Source organism: Poecilia reticulata, chromosome 8, assembly GCF_904066995.2.
Source record: "Poecilia reticulata chromosome 8, P_reticulata-male-v2, whole genome shotgun sequence".
In the NCBI taxonomy this organism is placed as follows: domain Eukaryota; kingdom Metazoa; phylum Chordata; class Actinopteri; order Cyprinodontiformes; family Poeciliidae; genus Poecilia; species Poecilia reticulata.
In genome coordinates, this window is record NC_088837.1 from 22,587,636 (window position 1) to 22,609,348 (window position 21,713).

The 21,713-nt window shown below is 39.1% G+C and overlaps 1 protein-coding gene across 8 annotated transcripts in view; it reads right to left on the minus strand.

Moving 5' to 3' along the window:
- The window catches only part of spop (speckle type BTB/POZ protein), an 84,608-nt gene that overhangs the window by 21,601 nt on the left and 41,294 nt on the right, over nucleotides 1–21,713 (minus strand). For 5 of the 8 annotated variants that reach the window (XR_014088726.1, XR_014088723.1, XR_014088725.1 and 2 more), the window contains 3 exons: nucleotides 15,661–15,804; nucleotides 13,923–14,015; nucleotides 13,339–13,382 (listed from right to left, as the gene is read on the minus strand). Coding sequence is in view for 2 of the 8 variants with exons in the window: in XM_081610247.1 (XP_081466373.1) it covers nucleotides 13,339–13,382; nucleotides 13,923–13,953 (75 nt within the window). In the remaining 6 variants the exon portion in view is untranslated. Of the gene's footprint in view, nucleotides 1–4,667; nucleotides 4,919–13,338; nucleotides 13,383–13,922; nucleotides 14,016–15,660; nucleotides 15,805–20,897; nucleotides 20,952–21,713 lie in introns of those variants that run through there. The other 3 variants (XR_014088724.1, XR_014088727.1, XR_014088728.1) reach the window with 3 other exon arrangements.

Sequence of the window (21,713 nt, forward strand, 5' to 3'; positions counted from 1 at the left end):
ACAAAACTGTCTTACATGTAGCTTTTCATCAAGAAAATGGAGATTGTTTTAAGTCAATAATTATTTAATGAAAAAGTACTTTACTTGTAACAAGACAATTTTCCAATGCAACAAGTGAAACAATGGAGCTAGTAGTTTTTAATCAATGTTAAGGAATTATTGACTTAAAAACATCATATTTTACTCAAAAGTTATTTATAAAAGTAGTTTTGCCTTGTTTCTAGTTTTCAACGATTTTCATTTTTTGCAGTGTAACGGTAGTGTTCCACCATTTTGTACGCTGACCAAAAAGTTACATTTTTCATTTTATCCATTAGTGCTAATAAAACATGTTGAAGAATAAGTTGCTAACTGATTAGCCGCATCAACCTGAATAACCGATTTCTATCATGAAACATGGTGGTGGTTGTATGATGCTGTGGGGGTCATAGGAATAAAGCAGGAGGTTAAAGAAAATCTATTAGATGATGGAAAAAAAATGTTAGACTTGGGTAAAGCTTCACCTTTACATGACGGAAACATTTTAGGGGTATGAATACTTTTTTTCTTTTCAAGCCACAGCACACACGACTGAAAATACGAAGGAAAAATCCTGACTCAAACATACATTTTTCACTGCGCGTTGGACTCGATCATACCAGGAAATAATCAGGACAGAGGGAACAGAGACTGCTCTCTGAATGCATTTTAAATTACACATTTGCAAGGTCAGGTCATTTGCAGTATCCGAGGAAAGGTTGAGAGCAGCTTCTCATCTGATGAAAAGTATCATTGAAATCATTTTATGATTCATTCGATTCAGAATATAAACTGCTGGACCACTCTGCACCTGCTGTAGCCCACAGCCACGGCTTCATGGTTTTAAATGTATTCCATTCTCTTCTAATTATAATAACACAGGGCTCCCAATGTTTAAATGAAATTGCTATTTGAATGTTCGTATTAGGCCGGCTTGGCTGCAGAGTGCAACATTAAGGCAACAATATTACTTAAATGAGCTGAAAGTAAGGCTGAACATATTTCAAAGTGCTCTACAAAAGTTTTAAATAATCGTTTAAAACTTTATGTGTTGTTGACCAGCTTAAACTGAACTAATAAAATGGAAACATATTGTTTTTTGGGGGCATTTAACATTGGTACACTGCAAAACATCTAAATCTTACCAAGTATTCATGTCAAGTTTCTAGTGGGAATATCTTAGAAAACATAAAATAAGACGAAACTAACTGAAGATATAGGAGTTTGTTTTAAGTCATTAATTCCTTATAATTGATGATAAAGTACGAGTTCCATTGGCACCGTTACCTAGCAACCCCAGTCGAGCCCAGCCCGTTACCTTTCAACCTCAGCCAAGCCCAGCCCGTTACCTAGCAACCCCAGCCAAGCCCAGCCCGTTACCTAGCAACTCAGTTCGAGTTCCACTGGCAGATTATTTCACTTATAGCATGATGTTTTCCCCATGTAATAAGTGAAATAATCTGCCAATGAAACGAGTGCTTTTTAATCAATATTAAGAAATTATTGACTTAAAACAGGCACCTATATCTTGCTGAACAGCTAGTTTTGTCTTATTACATGTTTTTTTTATTTTATATTTCCAATAGAAACTTGACAAAAACTACTTGGATTGATTTTTGTTTTTTTGCAGTGTGTTCTTGACTGACACAACATTCATTTCCTCAGAGGAAATGAAAGAGCAGCCAAAGTCGAAACTATTTTTCAGACAGCCTCCAGAACTACTTTTAAGTTCAATGGATAACATGAAATTCTGGCAACTTGGATTCAAAGTTAGAGAGAAAAAAAATGTCAAATTTCTCCCCAGAAGTTGACAAAAGACATCCTGTAGCAACAACTGCAGCATACCAACATGTTGGAAGTCGCCTAAATCTGGCAGCTGGAGGCATCTGGAAAAATAAATGCTACTGAGCTCCATAGAGATAACCTCTGAAACATAAACAAACATGAACACAACTGCTGGCACTGACCAATAAATCATTTCCATCGTATCTTTTACAAAACTCACTGCAGCTTAACGGCGGTTGGGAGCAAACGGCAGCTCACTCACTACATGTATAACAAGGGTTTTATTCTAAAAAATTATTACAGATGTGAAGTTTGTCAAAATGTGTTTATTTATTCTTTGAATGTATTTTGTTTAGTCAGGAAGTTGTTTCTCCAGACTTTTGCTGGTGTATTCAGTTCTGTTGTGCTGCTCTTGGCAGTTGGTGGTTACCATAGCAACCGGTAACTGACAGCTCCGCCCCCTTTTTTCCTGTTGCCTTTTGTAGCTGCATTAGAGCCTCAACGAAGAATGTACTGAACTGTTAAAATACCAATAAATAGCTGTTTGTTTCAGCATTCAGTAAGCGTTTCTTAAATTTAAATAACATTGAACATCTTTTCACACCGAAAAGGATTTCGGGATATTTTGTGTTGTTGTTTATTTTTTTGTTTGTTTGTTTTGCAATCTAAATAACAGATTTTGTGGTGATAATTGCAAAATATTTGTAAGAAATTTTTACAATATTTGTGCTAATGTATGATGTTAAATGTGACTTTTTAATTTATCTCTGTATTGATCAATCATGGACTATAACTTGACAAGTAAGACTGAGGCAGCAGTCACTTAAAACCAATGGTTTGGCCAATTTGAGAATATTTGAGAGAAATATGCAGTAAAAATCTGAAGAAAATGTTAAGATCTACTAATTTTGTGTGAATTTTGCAAGTTTGTAAAAAACTGGAGTGATTTTTTGATGTAATTTGGAGTCTGAAGGGCCACATAAAAAGCTACGCCGGGCCACTTTTGGCCCCTGGGCCTTGAGTTTGACACATATATTAGATGATCAACTGTTTTTTTTTACAAATATTATATTTTCATATATATTTCAAACAAATCCAAGAATAACTTTGCTATATTTTGTATATGTTCTTAACTGTTATGATTAATGTTGTCCATTTAAGCTATGTTTAATTTTACCACTGCTAACTGATGCTAGCTGCTCATTGGGAGCTACTGCTTTGTAGTTTGTTTAGGATTTTTAAATATGTAAATATGTGAACTTGATTGTCAACCTACTTTACATATGTGTGTTACTGATTTGGTGAAAGTAAATATGAAACAATTTCAAAATTCAGCATTTTGAAATTGAAATAATAAATGAAACGGATCCTCTGAGTTGAAAGAAAATGTCAACTTCTAAAACAAATAATGAAGTTACCAGCGACTGCAGTATTTTCATCAAAACCACATTAATGCACCCTCAAACATGCACACAAGCTCATTTCATCTCAGCAGCTTAATAGATCTGTGATCTTTTAACTTGTCGCTTGAACCCCCAAGCACAAAACCCATCAGCAGCTTTTTATAATGCATGACTCGCCCTCGTCTCACCCGGCTCTGCAGCCGGCAAGAGTAAACAGGCTCCATGTCATGGAGCTACTCCGAAGCTTTCTCCCTTTGCTATTCCTTCCCACTGCCCAGGCTTTGATCCTGTTGCTAACACAATTTAAAATCATTACAAGCAATGACAGGATGTTTGAGTTAGGAAGCATTTGGATGCAGGAATGCTGGAATCATAACTATTAACCAATCTAATGTAAGATTTGTGATTGGTAAAGCTTCTTAGAATGACCTGTAACATATTAGCCGTTTTTATCACATAAATCTCCGCTCAAATGCTTTAAAGGTTTGGACAGTATGGCTGAAAAACTTATCACTATGTAAATATTTTATATCAGTCGATGTCAATAATTATTATTTTTTTTTTTTTTGCTTTAAATATCTAAGATATTGTCAAACTGGTGGCATGACCTTTCCTGTTTTATCCACCAGTTTTTACAGGTTTTTATTTTTAAGCAGTTATGAGGCGCGGTGGCGAAATCTGAAACTGCTGCTGCGCAAGTAACTCAACAGGGTGTTGCTAGGTAACCACAAGTTGCTTAACAGGTTGTTGCTAGGTAACCAAAGAGCGAGTGAGTTGCCTAGAATATCCTATATGTAAGCTAGTATGATTAGCTATAAAATAGCTGTTTTTTATCACATAAATCTTTGCTAAAATGCTTTAAAGCGGTTAACAACATGGCTGAAAAACGCTATATAAGCGTATATCAGAAAGTAGTTATTCGTTCTTTTGTTTGAAATGTCAAACTGCAAAGGAAACACTTTTTTTACATCACAGGATGCATGTTATCGACAACTGGATGTTACTACTGGCAGAAACGACAAAGAAGACAACAGGAAATTGTAGGAGATGATGGCGCAGCATGTTTTTTAATGACTTATTGTGTTAAGAAACATATTCACGTGTGGTTTTAATTGCGTATCTTATTTAAAGGAATCACTGCAATTGCAATATAGTTTTTTATTCCAACATTTGTGAAATAGCAACAAAGTTTTGAGCATATTTGTATTGGAAATGTAGTTATTGTTTCCATTTATTTTAAAACTGCACAAACTAGAATTCTGCAAATAAATTTGCATAATGAAAATATGCCAGTTTTAAAAAACAAAGAAAACTTACGTTCATATGTCCATATGTAACACTGCAATTAATAATAGCTTAATAAATTAATAATTTATTATTAATAAATTAGCTTAATTGATTCAAACCAATTTTGAAAGAAACTCACATTTTCCGATAAAGCGATTTTGCACTAGGTTGATGTGGTGTTCAAAAAACTTTTATTTCACAAAACTGCCATGGAAACTGTTACGGCCCCGGGGCCTTGTAGGCTGGGCTGCAAGTGTCTTGTCCGTTTTTGTGCTCCTCCCCTTTGCAGGTGTCTCTGACCCGGTGATTGGGAGCGCAGAGTATTCTCTGTCTCTGTCTTCTGGGTCGCTGGTCGCATGTGACTTGTGGCTTGTCGCCTCAGCGTCCACTCTGCCACTGCGATGTTTGGTTGCCAGACCCCGGCTCTAGTGATGGGCAAATGAAGCCTCATGAAGCAATGAACCTTTCCAGCCCTTTGCTTTGCAAAAAGGTTCATTACTCGATGCTTCATTCATGACTCACTAGTGACATCTGCTGGTGAAACTAACAGCCTTGTCACTCAGTTGGATCATACTTCCAAAAATTTGTTAATGCAATATTGTCACAATGTTTTCATATTTAATTGTCATATGTTTTAATTATTAAAATGATTTGTAGCCAATCTAATCCTGGTTTATGTTGAACGTCAGTGGTTGTGTTGGGTTTTCTTTTATGTCAGACTGATTTGACAATAAAGACATTTTATGTTTTAGTGTCTTGGGAGTGCAGTGCCTGTTGGGGCGTTCACTTTTTCTTAGATTTATAATTGGCTCTGATCCCTTATATTTGGCTACATGTTGAATTTTAGTTCTGCAGCACCATTAAATCTGTTTCTGCTGTGCAAGACTGCAGAAACAGTCTATCTATAATCAAACAGTCTGATTACAGTCTATCTATAATCAAAGATAGTTTGATTATCTTTGCTAATCAAACTACAAATAATAGTAGAACTTTGCAGAAGGTGAGAAATTGGGAGGTGGAGGGTTAATTATTATCCAAGAAGAATTATATTGTGAGGATAATCTCAAAGGATTCCCAGATGTCAGAGATTTTCCTCTTACTGGCTCCATTTCAGACAATTAATCAAGTTTACTTCTGTAGCACCTTTCAGCAACAATGCAGTTCATAAAATCACAAAAATATAAAGTCATAAAAAAAACTATCTACAATTGAGAAAAGCAGTAACAAACATTACATTTTGATGAGTGCCATCATCAATACACATCAAATATGTCGGTCAATGTTCATTTTATTTTGGCCACTGAAGACAAATATTCTCCTCTGATGCGAGACCAAAAGGACAACAACCCATGATGCAGCGCGGCTCATCACACTTTTATTTTGAAAACCGACACGCAAAATGAAGCAGTCACGTGGCCCATGCAATGCGAGGCCTCGTTTGTTGCCAGTCACGTGGTTGTCAGCAAGATGACACAAGCCTCGAAGCGGGGCTTCATCGGACACGCCCCTTTTTTACTCGGTACCAGCCTCGAAGCCTGGATTCAGATGGCCCATCACTACCCGGCTCCCCTCCTTTTGCACTTTTGAGTTTGTCTTTGTTTTGGCACTTCAACACTTCCATATGCACTCATACAACACATCCAAGCATTTGCATTACACCACTGATATTGATTTTCACAATCCATTGTTGTTTTTGTTAATACTCATTTGTTTGCACTTTAACCGCTGCATGGTCTATTGTTTTTGTTACGACCCTGAGCCAGGCGTAACAAACACTTTTTTTTGTGTCAAGAATCATAACTGGATGTTACTACTGGCAGAAACGACAAAGAAGACAACAGGAAGTGGTAGCAGGATAATGGTGCGGCCATGTTATTTAATGTCTTATTGTGTTAGTAAACATATTCACATGTCATTTTAATTGTATTTTTTATTTAATTGTGAAATGGTGTTTTTCCAACATTATCAGAATACCAACAAACAGATTCTGATATAAAATACTTTGATAACTCGGCAGCAGGCCCACAGACTCATCGGCCCACCGATGGCACAGAGACACAGAGGTATTTGTGGGAATCTGCGAGACAGAGGCAAATTTCATGCATGATTTGAAGCCAAGCTGCTGAACGAGTGTCGTGGTTTCAGCACTGATTCACAGCCAAGTGTTGTGCCTGGACAGCTTTTATTCCAATGAATATACATGCAGACACAGACGTTCAGCAGTATCAGCACCAGCAGCGGCCATGATCCTCTGCATGTTGACTGTGAGTAAAACCCACTGGGCTTTCCTACTTTTATTTATTTATTTGTTGCTAAACATTTTTTTGTTCTCACTTCCAAAAGAACAGAGAGAGAGAAATAGCTTCAGGAGTCATGAACAATCTAGTGCTTTAAGGAAATGTTTGCTGAATGAATACAAATACACCAGCCAGAGTGTCAGAAACCTATTACAGTAAACATAACGGAGACAAATCAAAGTATTTTCCTTTTCTTTACACGTTGTTGCCCTCAATCAGCTTCTTTGATCCAATTCGTTTTACTCATTTTCCATCTGCAACTTCTTCTGTTCGCACAAACAAAATACTGTAATTTATTTCCTTTTATGTCCCAGTAGTAAAACATTTATTTCTCCTCCCTTTTTTCTATTCAACAAACACACATCTTAACATGCAGATCCAGATTTGACGATACCCTAACATGGTTTCCACCTCTCGACTTTTCCTTAAACAAACTAAAGTCAACATGCACTCCTCTCGGCTGCGTTTCTTTCCACCTCTGCCTCTTTATTTGGCTCAGAAAGCTGTGTGTGTGTTGTTCAGTGTGCAGGGAGAGAGCAGCTGGAGCATCTGCAGTTGTCTCCTCTGACAGCAGCACAGCATATGGCAGGGCCCGGTGAAGGATGGGTGCTGTCACCCGGCAAAGTGCTTACCCACCGACAGGAGAGGCGAGCCGCGCTAACGCCATGAGGAGAAGGAAGAAACAGCTGAACATCAGCACCCGACTCATTTATTCTCCTCCCACCGCCTCGCTCTAGGAGGGACGGGCTGGAGGAGAGGACTTCCAAACAGGTAGCTAAAGGTACCATGGAAATCACACCAGGAAGTGATTGAGAGAGGAAAAAAGCAAAAGCACGCTGCAAAAAAACAACAAAATCCTAACGGGGATTTTTGTCTAGTTTCTACTGTAAAAGATGAAACTAACTTACAAGTAACTTTTCTGCAAGACGTAGGAGCTTTAAGTCAATAATTCAAACAAAACATTGGACTTGCTCTGATTTTTGTTTTTTTAATCACATCTGTATGGCCGCCTTTGTGCTTACAAGGAAGTTTGAAACGTTTCATATAACAACTCTTGATAAAATTGGGTTCACTATTTGGCAAGAACCCTGTAGATTTTGTTTCCTTCTCTCTTAATTAATGGATAATAAACAGTTAAGGATTTATAAAGTTTATAAAGAGATTATGTAATAACAAGTCTATGAACTGTTAAGTGGTGCCTTATTGTAAAATGGCACCAATTTTTAATAATTTATTTCTGATATTTTAGTATTTCTGATATTTAAAAGAAATATTCTGTAATTATCAATGTGGACCGATATGAATCGCTGATATTGTGATACCTTTTTCAGCCATATCGTCCCGTTCTAACCGGCAGATTATTTTCCTTATTCTAGAACTTTCTCATCTATATTAAAGAATTATTAACTTCCAACAAGCTCCTATTTCCTTCTGAAAAGTTACTTGTAAGTCAACTTTGTCTTATTTAAGGTGTACCAAGATATTTGCACTAAAAACTAGACTAAAATATTTAGCATTTTTGCACCATGCAGTGCAGATACTGTATTAGGTCCAATAAAACACATTATCCACTGAATTTTTCATCTAATTTTACCGTGATGGATTTTATTTAATGCTGCCCAACAGGGGAAAAAAAGTGCCGAGACCACCAGGTTCTCAAAACAACAGGAGTTTTCTTGGACGGCTGAGCATTTCCACATTGAATAAAGTCTTCAGGTCTGAGTAAATTCCTACAGTACGGCTGATCCTGAGCATAATTAAAAAGATGCAAACCAGCCGGCGCCTCCAGGCTCTTCGTGCAGCTCCTGGCGCGGGCCCTCAGCAGCTTTTGTTGGGCGATTATAAAATATGTCAACTTATTTGAAATTTCTGTATCAATAAAAGGATGAATTAGTATTTTCTCATCACCAGTTCTCTAAATAACTGGGTGAATTCAGTATACGTGTGAACAGAAGAAGCATCACCAGAAAAACATTTCCAATTCTCACAAATTGTTGTTTCAGACTCTTGTTGAACTTGCATATCATCCTGCAGAAAATAACACGTCAGCCCTTTCAGCAGCTCATTTCTCTACAGCAAAAAGTCATATTCTCTAAGCTAACAGTGACCTGCAACAATTATGAGAACAATTTCTAAGTTATTCATGGAAGTAAACTGTATTTACATTTATTTGCAGCGCTGTGAAAGTGTTTTGTCTTATAAATTTCTTCTGCCTTTGCTTTTTTCGCACTTAAATATTCCTGTTTATCAACAAAATTCAACAGCCAACAGATTATGACGTAGTATTAAGGCCACATTAAAAAAATAAAATTGAAAATTAAGTTGTTTTAGTTTTATTGTTTCCATTTCGGGCAGCACAGTGGCGCAGTTGGCAGAGCTGTTGCCTTGCAGCAGGAAGGTTCTGGGTTTGATTCCCGGCCCCGGTCCGTCTGCATGGAGTTTGCATGTTCTCCCTGTGCATGGTGGGTTTTCTCTGGGTACTCCGGTTTCCTCCCACAGTCCAAAAACATGACCATCAGGTTAATTGGTCTGTCTAAATTGCCCCTAGGTGTGAGTGTGCATGGTTGTGTGTCCTGTGTGTCTCTGTGTTGCCCTGCGACAGACTGGCGACCTGTCCAGGGTGACCCCACCTCTCGCCCGGAATGTTGGCTGGAGAGGAAACCAGCAACCCTCCCGACCCCACTGAGGGACAAGGGTGTAAGAAAATGGATGGGTGGATGTTTCCATTTCATGACCTTCCATTGGCACGACTTTTAGTTTTTCTACCAAAAACTGGATGATAAAGTCTTCAGTTTGGTGTTTTGTTCATTTATTTGGGATATTTAAAATGTCTCCCAATTCCAGTGTTAAATGTTCATTACAATTTAAAAATTTTCAGAAAGTGTCATTACATTAGTTGAAAATAGTCTCACAGCAACGATATTTATCGCAATAACGTCAGACAATTTATCATCCAGATAAATGTGTTATTGTGACAAGGATCAATGTTATTTTTAATCTGAATGGTCATATTTGAATCGGCGTTATTGGAGTTATCTACGTTGTGAATGGAGACTCACAGCAGACAGAAAACAAAAAAACGGGTAAAAAAAAAAAAAAAGAGCTAATTGGTCACAATGGGTTCAGGCCAAACATGATTTAAACATCAGTATTTTCAGTCACTAATAACTTTCATATATTTTCACTTAGTTAAAAAAACAGGAGATACAGTATTTCGGTTTATTTTTGCTTTGATGAGGAGGAAGAAGTTTCCAGAACGCCCAGCAGCTTTCCCTCCGAGTTAAGGTGGTCTGCTGTGTTCCTCTGCTTCTCAGTAGCCAATTTAAGATGACTGACAGATACGTTTCCCTGTAAACTTTTCCCTCCAAAACAATCCTTTTCCCTCCCTTTAGTCAATCAACTCACACTCCTACAGCAGGAAGTCCAACGTTGTCAATCAACACCGTAACCCCTCTGGATGACTAACGACACACTTTAAGTTCGCTGCGGTTTCTTCACATAACTTAAGACTTTACACGTCTCAGAATCCAATCTCAGCCTCGCGTATTAATCTTGAATTCCCTTCAGAAGTGCCCATTCAGCCTCCTTCCCTTTTTGTTCTTATCTCTCATTTCTGACAGCTAATGTAGCACCTTTAATGGCAGCCATCGTCTCATTAAATACCTGCAAGTGTTCAAGGCTCTCCGACAAAAGGAAGATGGAGAGCGCGCCGCTGGCGGCGTTTAGGCCTCCTTCTACTTGACATACAGCCGATTCCCGGCGCTAAATTTGAATATTAATGTCTCTGGAGGAAGCCGAGCTGGTCACAGGGGCCGGGGGTCACGAGGAGAGGTTGATTTGCCAAAGACACAAACCGAAAGGGGGAGAAATGATGACAGATGCCAAGGTGGGAGGGGAGGAAAGCAGGGAAGCAGAGCAGGGGGACAAGAGGAGGAAAAAAGTAAGAAACTGATGGAAATGATGTTCAAAGTGGGACATGAAAGGAAAACTAGAAAGAGGAGAAGGAGAGCAGGTTTGAATGAGAGATAAGATGGCGTGGAAAAAGAGGATGAGATAAGAGAAGAGAAAAGAGAGGGAGATCTGGGCTCTGGGGTGACGAGGCTCTCAGATGCAGGAAGGGACCATCTGGACGAAAGCGGAGCCAGGTCTCTGACAGTAAACACTGGGCATCACTTTCTCATGGAGACGGCCCAGGAACGGGGATTCAAACGCCCGCTCCACACTTTCCTAACACCAGCCACTCGCCACAGCCCACCCAGAAATTAAATCTGCCAAGCATCCTGCCCGTGTGTCGGTGTGAAAACACAACCAGACCTCAGTACTGGCAGCGACAGCGCCGTGCAACGCAGCATCCCACTCCCAGATTGGCCTTTTTATTCACCACCATGCCTTCCAGGACGAGTTTGATCCAATTTTAAAACATTGCCGCCTCTCAGTGTATCAATAAACACTTCTGTCAGATCATGAGGGCCCATTGTCCCCACTGTATGCACAAACATAGCAGCCAGCCACAATGTTTAAAAGAGACTTGCGCTTCCATGAACAGGTTAGAATAGAGCTATGGTCTATACAAAACTTGTTCATGAAATTTTTTGCACAAAATAATTCTTAAGTAATGAGATTTTAGTCAGAATGGGCTGTTTTAGGGCCTCTTGTCTGTTTAAATCAAAATAAGCTGCAGCAGGCCACGCCCCCCAACTCAACGTTCTCACTCCCTCATGAAAATGGCTACAAACAGATGTGAAATTATACAACCGTACATCTTTGAAAAGCAGAAATCGAGCCTCATGCACAACAAACTGGAAAGCAGCAAGTGGTTTCTGAATGATAAATCAACAACAAAACACTTGTTTTTTCCAGCAGCCATTGTACAGCACATACACCAGTAAGACTAGCTGACCAAATATGATAGAGCTCCGTTTAGGTTGCTAGGTAACTTGCGGAACTCTGCTTGGGTTGCTAGGTAACGGCTCAGTGTCTGGTGATTTCTGATGTTACATTCTGGAAGTTTTTTGAAATGGGTAATTTTCCTTACTGCCAAAAACCAGCTGTGTTTTTTTTTTTTTTTTTAGGCACTCATGTTTTTAGAAACAGTAGTAACATGCAAAATGTACAGTTTTTTTTTCCTTTAAAACATTTTAGTGGAAATTTATGTGATACTTGGTGTAGTGAGAAGAAATGTATAGAGCATTGACTTTTCAAGTCAATACTTTGTCGAAACATTTTTCATTTTTTCCATTTTATAAGTTTCAGTGTCTTGTTCCATTAGCAGATTAGAACTAGAACATTTTCATCCATATTAAGAAATTATTGACTTAAAACAAGTTCCTGTCTCTTGCTGAAAAGTTACTTTTGAGTTAGTTTTGTCTTATTAAAGTTTCCTTATGTATATGCACTGGAAAACAAACCAAAATATATGGTTAGATTTTGTGTTTTTACATTAAAGCAGTTTTTTTATGTTTTTGTTGTTGCCACTCTTTCATAAAGCACAGAACAGTTGCATTTAAGATGTATATTAAGTTTAGATTACACACAGATAGATGTTCTTCTTGAGGTGATTTTTAGAGGATTTTGTTCAGATTTAAGGAGACTTTAAATTTTTAGCAATAAAAAAACTCAAAATTTAATTTCCCTTCAACTTTATGACAATGCTTTACTTTTTAGTGCTATAAAATCTCACTAAAACACACTGAGGTTTGTAATAAAACACAATGCGAAAGGATTCAAATATGAATACTGGAGCCTTTAAGAAGCAGCTTCACCTCCTTCCTGGGAGGAAATTGAAATAATCCTCTGCAAAAACCATCCAAACAAATATGTCCCAATGAGACACACCTACATCTTTCTCACCCGCAGAGTTAATTAGAAACATTCAAACCTCTACTAGCATGCTTCTTTAACATTTTATGGCAACTAAATCATTTACATATCTCAAAACTTTAAACTCTTCCCTTCTTGGCTGAATTATAAGAGGCAGAACATGGAAAGTGGGTAAAAAAAAAAAAAAAAATCAAGATAGAGGACAGTTGACCTCTGCTGCCCCCTGTGTTGCAAATGGAAAACAACAAGCAAGTTTGAAAAGAGGAGGAGCAGCAAGCAGCTCCTGGATCAGAAGAGTCGAAGCAGAGCCACCATGCAGGCTGAATGACAATCAGCCTGCATGTTAGTGATGAAAGAGAGCTCTAAACCCAGGAGCGATGAAGCAGCAATAAAAACACACATAATTCCCCAACACAGGCACAGCAGCATCACATAAAAATAAGAAGGAAAATCAAATTAAAGTTATACTATTTGACATGAAGTTCAGACTCCTAATTGTGTTTTGGGTTTGATTAAAATCACCTTTTCCGGGATAATCCCGACAGTCCCGCCTGTGTACAGTCGAAGGTGTCTTGGTTTGTGTGCAGCGTTCAAATATCTCAGCCAAGTTTGATCTCACAATAAAATCAGGATTATCCTTCATGAAACTGTGATTATTCCCCAGAAGGATTTCCAGCTTGCAAATGAAGACGCAGTGAACCACACAGATAAATAACCGAAATCCTCACCTCACAGAACAGTTTGTCATCAGGATGTAGATTAGCGGACTCATCTGAAAGGAAGAACCTCTGCATCATTAGTACGCATTCACACCAACCCGGTTTAGTCCGGTTTAAATGTACATCTTTTTGGACTTTGTGAGCCACCATAGCTGGGTGTTGTGGTAAAAATTAGCCCTTCAGTGTTGCTAACGCTGCTACTGCATAAACTGAAATCGTATCTAATCTAACATTTTCTGCTTAGCAATGGCAGCACGTATCATATCAAGACCAGCATCATATGAGCTGCTCTTCAGATTCAAAATTATATTGCAGTTGTAATAAGAGAACAAATGTCCACAACAGAAGTGCAGCTAGCAGTGTGTCCTCCGTCCCGCCCAGTTGTTTCTGTTGAATGGCAGCAGTGATCGTCACCAGCGTGATGTTGTTTACAAATTATAGTTTGCTTGCAAAACAGCACAATGTGAAAACTAAATAAAATAAGTTAGTTTTTGGAGCAAACACGCAAACCAAAACTTTCCCAGTGTGAATAAACCCATAGTCCGTTTATCAAACTCTGATGTGAATAAAAAAGTGAATTCTGGTTCACAAACCTCTGTCTCTGTTCGGTTGAAGTGCATCCATGTGGATTCAAGCACAACGTAGACTGCTCCAAAAGCAGGAAGCAGATTACAGCGCAGGGCATTCTGGGTAAATACAAGCAAAACAAACTCATGTCAAAGGCAAAAGAAAAATCCTACAAAATCATGACCCTCCTCCGTTTTTGATCACATTTTATGAAGAAGGAAGTTGCATTCAATGTCTTTTCATGTTGTTTCTTTCAGTGGTTGTTGGTACAGCGCCCCCAAAGGCGAGGAGGGGAACTGGTTTTTCAAGTGGTCCCAGAGCAGTATGAAAGGGAACCACACCAGCTCAAAATTATAGTTCACTTGCATAAAAAAAAAGCATAATGTGAAAGCAAACTGCACCAAATAAAAATAGCAGAATCTAGAAAGGTGAATGAGTAATCTAACTCTGATTCTGGTCTGTTTACAAACCTCTTTGTTGGTTCCGTTGAAGTGAACTCTGGCGCGGTTCGAATGCATATATGTGGATGAACATATATGCATTCATCCATTTGCATTTGTATCGCTTTTGGAAGCGCTACAAACTGCTTCCAAAAGCAGGAAGCAGATTGTAGCGCAAGGCATTCTGGGTAAATACGAGCAAATAAAATAAAAATAAAAACTTGAGTCTAACGCTAGCAGGAGAAATGGAGAAAAATAATACAACTTAAAAAATCTGACACCACTCCATTTTGTTTACATTTTTCAAATAAGAAAGTTGCATTCAGCATCTCCTTCAGAAGTTTTCACGTTTTTGTCAATGATTTTTGGTGCAGCGCCCCCAAAGGCGAGGAGGGGGACTGGTTTTTCAAATGGTTTGGTTTGAAAATGTAACAAATGTAGCAATTTTGTTCCCCAATCAAACCAACTGAAAACACCCCAAGAAACCCCAATGCTTCCCTCTGAAAGGCAGAGCAGACCTGAGGTTCTGACTCTCTGGAAAACAGCACACAGATAAACAACAAAATATGGTTTTTTTTTTTTTTTTTAGATACACAAAGAGATTAAGCCCTGCATGTGTGAATGTGCGCGCAAAAGGGAAAGTTTGTTATGACTCATGGCCATAAGCAGCGGAGGAACAATGGCAAAAAGATGCTGGGTGCAGGAAGTAAAGCCTGCAGGGAGCTTTTAACACTTCAGAAGAAAGCCGAATCTCTCTCTCTCTCTTCTCACTGTTGCATAAAGTCTAGGGGTAAACATGAGACAGAGCTGCTGTGCCTTTTCGGCCAAGAAGAGCGAAATTGCAGGGATCAAAGCGGTCCAATTATCATGTGTTTATGGAGTGCCAATTATCTCTGGCACTGGCAGGAAGGATCCTGTAACACCCGGTTACACCACAAAGACACAGGAAAGGTAGTCGTCATGTTTACAGCAACTCCCACCCAAAAGTCCCAAACAAGGTCAAAACATGGTGGCAAATTAAAAATAATTGTAGATGTGAAGAAAGTCATCCACCGACACAAAATTATGGAGAAACTGGAAAGATTTGACAATATTTTGAAGATGTTACATCATTCAGCATTTTGTAAATGAGGATGGATCGCTTCCCTGCACAAGGAGATTCAGATGGTTCTCCTGCACATGAAGACACTTTGCATTCCTATCAGAGCAGCCATAACCATAACACAGGATGAAGGTAATAACTTTAGGCGTTACGTCTGTTTTTATGGGCCCGGCTCCATAAAGGGTTACATGGCAGTATAGGTGAAGAAGAAAAAACACCCACCAGCTTCAAAAATCCTCCTTCAATAAACTGAAGACCTTCTTTCTTTTCATTTCTTCCTTGTGGCAATGCCTCCAAGACTGTCCTACACACCAGATGCCATCAAAATCCCGTCATCCATGTATTTGGATTCTTTGTGTTTACGTCCTACAGAGAAGAAACAAACAGAAAGATTAAAATTTCCATATGAGATGGTTTACAGTTTATCTCAGAAAATATAAAAGCAAGCCTTCTCCAGCGTAAATGTTGACGAAATGAACATCAGATATAAGAGTGGATAGCCTTTTCATGCTTGTCAAACAATAAAACTATTAGTTTCTGTTGCGTGTTTGTCAAAATACTGAGTAACTCCCAGCCCTTGTGTTGAAGTTGTGGTTCTTTAAAAGCAAAACAAGTACAGAAAAACTTAGTTTTTTTTCTTTTCTTTGCAATAATGAGCAATAAATGTGTTTTTTATTCAAATATCCCAGATTATGCAGAAATCTTGACCAGCTGTTGCTGATCCATCCCCGACTTGGGTTTAAATATTTGATGAAATATCAATCTGTCTCTATTAAAAAACTAAGATTACAGAATACAACTAAACAAGTTACACCTTGCAGCAGATCTGCTGGTATTTTTTAACACCTCAGTAAAACTACTACACCCGTCTCCAGATTATTTCCTTAATATCACAATGCAGTTTAATCGTTGACAATTTCCATACTTTTAATCGCAGCCAAAACAAGCAATTAATTCAGAAGTTTATAGATACGTACGTTCAGTGGAATAGCGCGATATATACAGTATAAGGTAGAAACAATAGAAATGTTTTTACGATAGAGATCTGCAGTCTACCGGCTAACCGTGGTAATGCTTGTTGATGACTTAACCGGCCGACGTCAAAACAGAGGAAGTGGGAAGCAGCGTGGCTGAGAGTGTAAAGGAACGCAAAGACTATTCTTAGCACGATGCTCAGGAGCAGCGCAGCAGATGTCACAGTCAGACAGCGGGGAAACGAGGGGTAAAAGTGCAGGCGAAGTAAATGCAAAACCGCCGGGATGCGCACATTTAAAGCTCGTTGAATCCAATGGACCCCATCACTGAACCCGCCTGCAGTCTCAGCGTGATGCTCAGGAGCAGCGCGGCAGATGTCACGGTCTGAAGATCTTTCCGAAACCACACTCAAAAAAACTTTGTAAAACCTCACAGTGCGACCGCGTACAGAGTAAAAACCTTGTGTGGTTTTAATAACTCTGTGTCTTAAGACCATGGGAGGTTTAAACAGTGAAACCAGGAGCAGAAAAATGTAATCTGCAAAGTGTGGAAGAGAGGAAATACACACATTTTGTTTTACCACCTTAAAACAAAGCATGTGTTTGAATCTCAGCAATACAACTGACTGCAAGTTCCAGTCACAACACTGGGAAGAAAAAGCAGGATTTGACGCAGACATCCTTTATATTAAAGTTATTGTGTTTCTATGTGAAGACACTTTATTAATTTATTTATTTAATGTTGATTTAACCAGGTAGTGACCATTGAGATTATTTTCTGCCTGTTAAGACTCCTAGCAATTATAATGTTTATTTTAAGGAAGATAAAAACAGTTACAAACATTACAAACATCCACAAAATCTAGTGTTAAACAAGTTTCAACACATGCAAATACAAATATATACATTCACTCAGTTAGAATGTGATTTATTTCCTTTCTATTATAAGTTTTATACAAATCATATTGTGATATATTTCGTTATCGCCACAAATCACCATATATATCGTGATATGAATGTTACATCATATCCCACATTCCTGTATTTATTTTTTATCTTCACACACAAACCAGATTTAGTTCAAGAAAATGACTCGACAACCTCTTAAATGATTTAGAAGAAGTAGCAAACATCTGTTGAAAGCCCAGAGCGCGACACAATTACCACGTACATGTCTTCAGCTCCAACCCTCACATGGTTTTTTATTTTTTATTTTTTTCACGCTACACGTTTTCAGTCCTAGCTTCAAACAGAGTTCTGCTCCGGCTGCTCTTGCGTGGATCCCAACAGGCGTTCAGCTGACAGATCACAGTGGGAAGCGCTAAGATGAAGTGTCAATGCTACTCTAAGATCCGATGTCAAATCCCTTGTTTGGATTTTAGAGAACAGGCGGCTAAAGCAGGGATTGGTAGAGGAGTACAGTGCATATGAAGTTACTCCCACCGCTGCTCATGCAGGGGGATATTCACTGTAATCCCCTCACTCTCTCCAAGCAGTGTATGCAAAATAAGCCGACAGCGAAATCTCTGCGCAGAGACACCCAGGCATGAATAGAAGCCAATTCAGAAAATGTGGAAATCACTCAGCTTTTTAAAAGCGCAGGTTTAAAAAGCGACTGCAGAAAGTCAGAGCAACAAATACGGCAGCGGCAAACCCAACGTAAACGTTTAAAACCTCACTGAACTTTATGTACGTCACAGCTGGAGGTGTCAAAAGTACTCACCTGCAGTATTTAACCAGATGAAAAAATACTACAGGTTGGACTGTTTTACTCAAGTTAAGAAGTAAAAAAATAAAAAATAAAAATAAGTAATTTTCACTTTCAAGAATACAAAATGACTTGATAAGTCGAAAATACTTAAAATGTTCTAGTCATACAAAATCCCTGGATTTAACTCGGTTTCCTAGCAACAACTCACTCACTCACTCTTGGTTACCTAGCAACAACCAGTTGAGTAACTTGCGCAGCAGCAGTTTAAATTTCGTGCCTTATAACTACTTAAAAATAAAAAGCAACGACGTGGAATCAAAAACTGTATAAAACAGGAAAGATCACAAGTTTGGTTGTATTTTAGAAATGGCATATTATTTCACTTATAATCAATATTAAGGAATTATTAACTTACAACAAAGTCCTATTTCCTTCTAAAAAGTTACTTGCTAGTTTTGTCTTATTTCAAGTTTATTCAGATATTTTTACTAGAAACTAGAAGAATACTTGGTAATATTTTGAGTTTTTGCAGTGTAGAAAGTACAGATATTTCTCTTAAAATGTAGGGAGGAAAAGTAAAAAGTCGCCAGAAATATAAATACTCATGTAAAGCAGGTTTATGCAGGTTGCATCCAACTGCGTCGTGAATTGCCGCCACTGTGACACACTTTTTGTGCAAGCTGTGGATTTTTTTCCCGATTTTGTTTCCGCATCTTTATTTTTTCCTCATGGAAGAAACTAGACATGTGAAAATGTTAGGAGTACACTGCAAAAACATAATATCTCACCAAGTATTTTTGTCCATTTTCTAGTACAAATATCTTGAACTTATAAGCAACTATTTAGCAAGAAATATAATCTTGTTTTAAGTCAATAATTCCTTAATATTTGTGAAAAAGTACCAGCTCCACTGGCCGATTATTTCACTGATAACATTGAGAAATTTGTCTTGTTATAAGTAAATTTATCTGATAATGAACCAGCACTTTTTCATCGATATTAAAGAATTATTGACTTACAATAAGCTTCTACATTGTGCTGAAAAGTTACTTGTAAGTTATTTTATTATTTCGGGTTTTTTAAGAAAAATACCTGATAATACTTAATGTTTTTGCAGTGTAGAAAGTACAGATATTTCTCTTAAAGTTCAGGGAGAAAAGGAAAGATAAACACTCGGATACGTAACGAAGGACTTGTAGGACTCTGGTCACCGAGTACACATTAAATTCAGAACAAGGATCCGTTCCAGGCATCTGAGGAAACTCGTCCTGTCTTTGCGTACTTTCATCCCGTCTTTCATCTCCTTTCAAGATGTTTGAAAGACCAGGCCTGGGAGACGGTGATGAAGCCCCGAGGCTCCGAAAGATACTTGTGAAGTTTGTGTTATTTGGGTTTGAAACAAGACTACTAGTCATAAGTGAGGACTTCCCCAGTGGCACTGTCGAAAGCTAAACTCTGGAGTAAGGAGTGAGGTTGGCAGGAGAGACAGAGATGTGGGGGAAGGAAGCCAAGAGGAAGAAATACGGAGAGGTGAGAGGGAACGCTGAAGGAAGCTTCTGCAAACTTGCTGAAAAAAGAAAGAGAGGTGTGACTTCTTCAGTGCTCACCCGTGACAGTAAGGCGACTGCATGTGTAGGTGTGTGCGCGTTAGCACCAAAGATGTGTGTGTGTGTGTGTGTGTGTGTGTGTGTGTGTGTGTGTGTGTGTGCTGAGCTCAGCTAATGCCATGCTGCCATCTCCAGTGAGGCATCAGAAACCTGCGTTGGCAGAGAATCAACTTCAGGTCAGATCGCTGGCGCTCCGATTCACTGAGCTAGTTATGGTGGTGGGCGAGCAGCCGCTCTGACAGAATACCAAAACGAGCCGGCAGCGTCCAACTGAGACATCAGCAACTGGAGAAATTTAACTTCTGAAACGTATCGACACAAAAGACCGATTAACAACCACGAAATGTGTCAGCAAACACCCTCAGTTAAAGATATGGAGCTTAATGTAGTCGGAAAAAAATAATTTTATGTGAAAACTAACACCTGCAGTGGAGACATGTACAGGTGTCACTCGATTTAAAAAGAAATGCCAGTGAATATTTTTAAGTTTTTACCACTTCCCAGCTGCACTTCAGCAGCAACACCGACAATGAGGAGGAGGAAAGTTTCTCACCATGCCAGCAGAAGTGATTGAAGGTGATGTGGAAGGTGAAAAAAAAGCGAAGTCGGAGTGAGGAAGTGGGGAAGTGGGGAAGCGGGAGGAACGGCAGGCGTTTTGAGAGAGCCGGGCATCCATGTTGAGGCGCGGGCTGCAGGGCATGGCTGACACACTGCAGGCGAAGGTCGCACAGCGGCTCAGACACCGAAACACCAGGCAGAGCAGAGGCAGCAGCGGCTCTGCTCCCAGACAGGCGGGAAAAACCACCGTTTCTGCAAACGTCTCCATGAAACGCAGCAAAAACCACGAAATTACCTAAAATCTCACATCCACTGTTAATCAGAGGAGAGGAGAGTACAGAAAAACTGGGCTTCAACATATTTATATTCAAGTAAAAAGTAGCCATCCGAAGATCCATCCGAGTATTACAAGCCTGGCGGGCCACCAGGCTTAACTTGTGCTAAGGCTTTTTTTTTTATTATCTTTTTAAAATGTTAGCATTTTTTAAGACTTTATCGCTGGTGTTCAGGTATTAATCTTCCAATCTTTCAATCTTTCAATATCACATAATTATCAAGTGATATTTTAAACTTTCCTGTCAACAAAACAGCAGCAGCTCCTACGGCCACCTGTGTCCTCTTCCTCCGTTTGGTCCTCCTCATCTTCATCACCTCTTCTGATTTCTACGTTCAGACAGCGCAAATTAAAAAGGCTTAACATCATTTACCCAGAATGCATTGCAGCGTGAACAACATGGCGATGTTCATGTGACAATATTTCAATAAAATTTTTAAAAACTAAAACTTCTACAGCAAAATCATTGCATTGTTTTTATGTCTGAAATAAATGTTTCTCAAATAAAGTGTATTGCCAACTAATCCTGAATCCCTTTAAACTAGTGTAAAATGTTTTACAGTGCGCAGCTTCAATTATTCCAACAGTAACCGTCTCAGACCTGCCGTTGGCTACAACACGCAGGTAAAGCGCCAGCTGACTGGCAGTCTTTACATGGAGACTATTTGAATACAAAACAGCTTGAAACAGAGGATGAGAACTTTCCATCTCGGCTCTTCCAGCTGTCAGAGCCGCAGTCTGCAGGGGGGCGGCTGTTTTCTCTGGGAAGGAGGAAAAAATGGAGGCAGGAAGGGAGAAGGGAGAGGGAAGTGGGGATGTCAGGAGACACGTTACAACCCAACCGAGAAAAGCAGCACATTAAGCCAAGGAGAGAAATGATGCGGCCAAGGTGGGAGACTGGGGGGACTGGGGGAGGCAGGCTGCTGCCTGAATCCATCTCCATTAGTAAGAACAGACCATCAGAGGATCCAAACTCAGACACGAGCTCTGGTGGGGGGCGGACTGACATTTCATCAGATAATGTGAGCAGGAACACAAAGCCGCCATCAAAACACTGAAAGACTCGCAGATCTGGTTTTTATTATTTAACT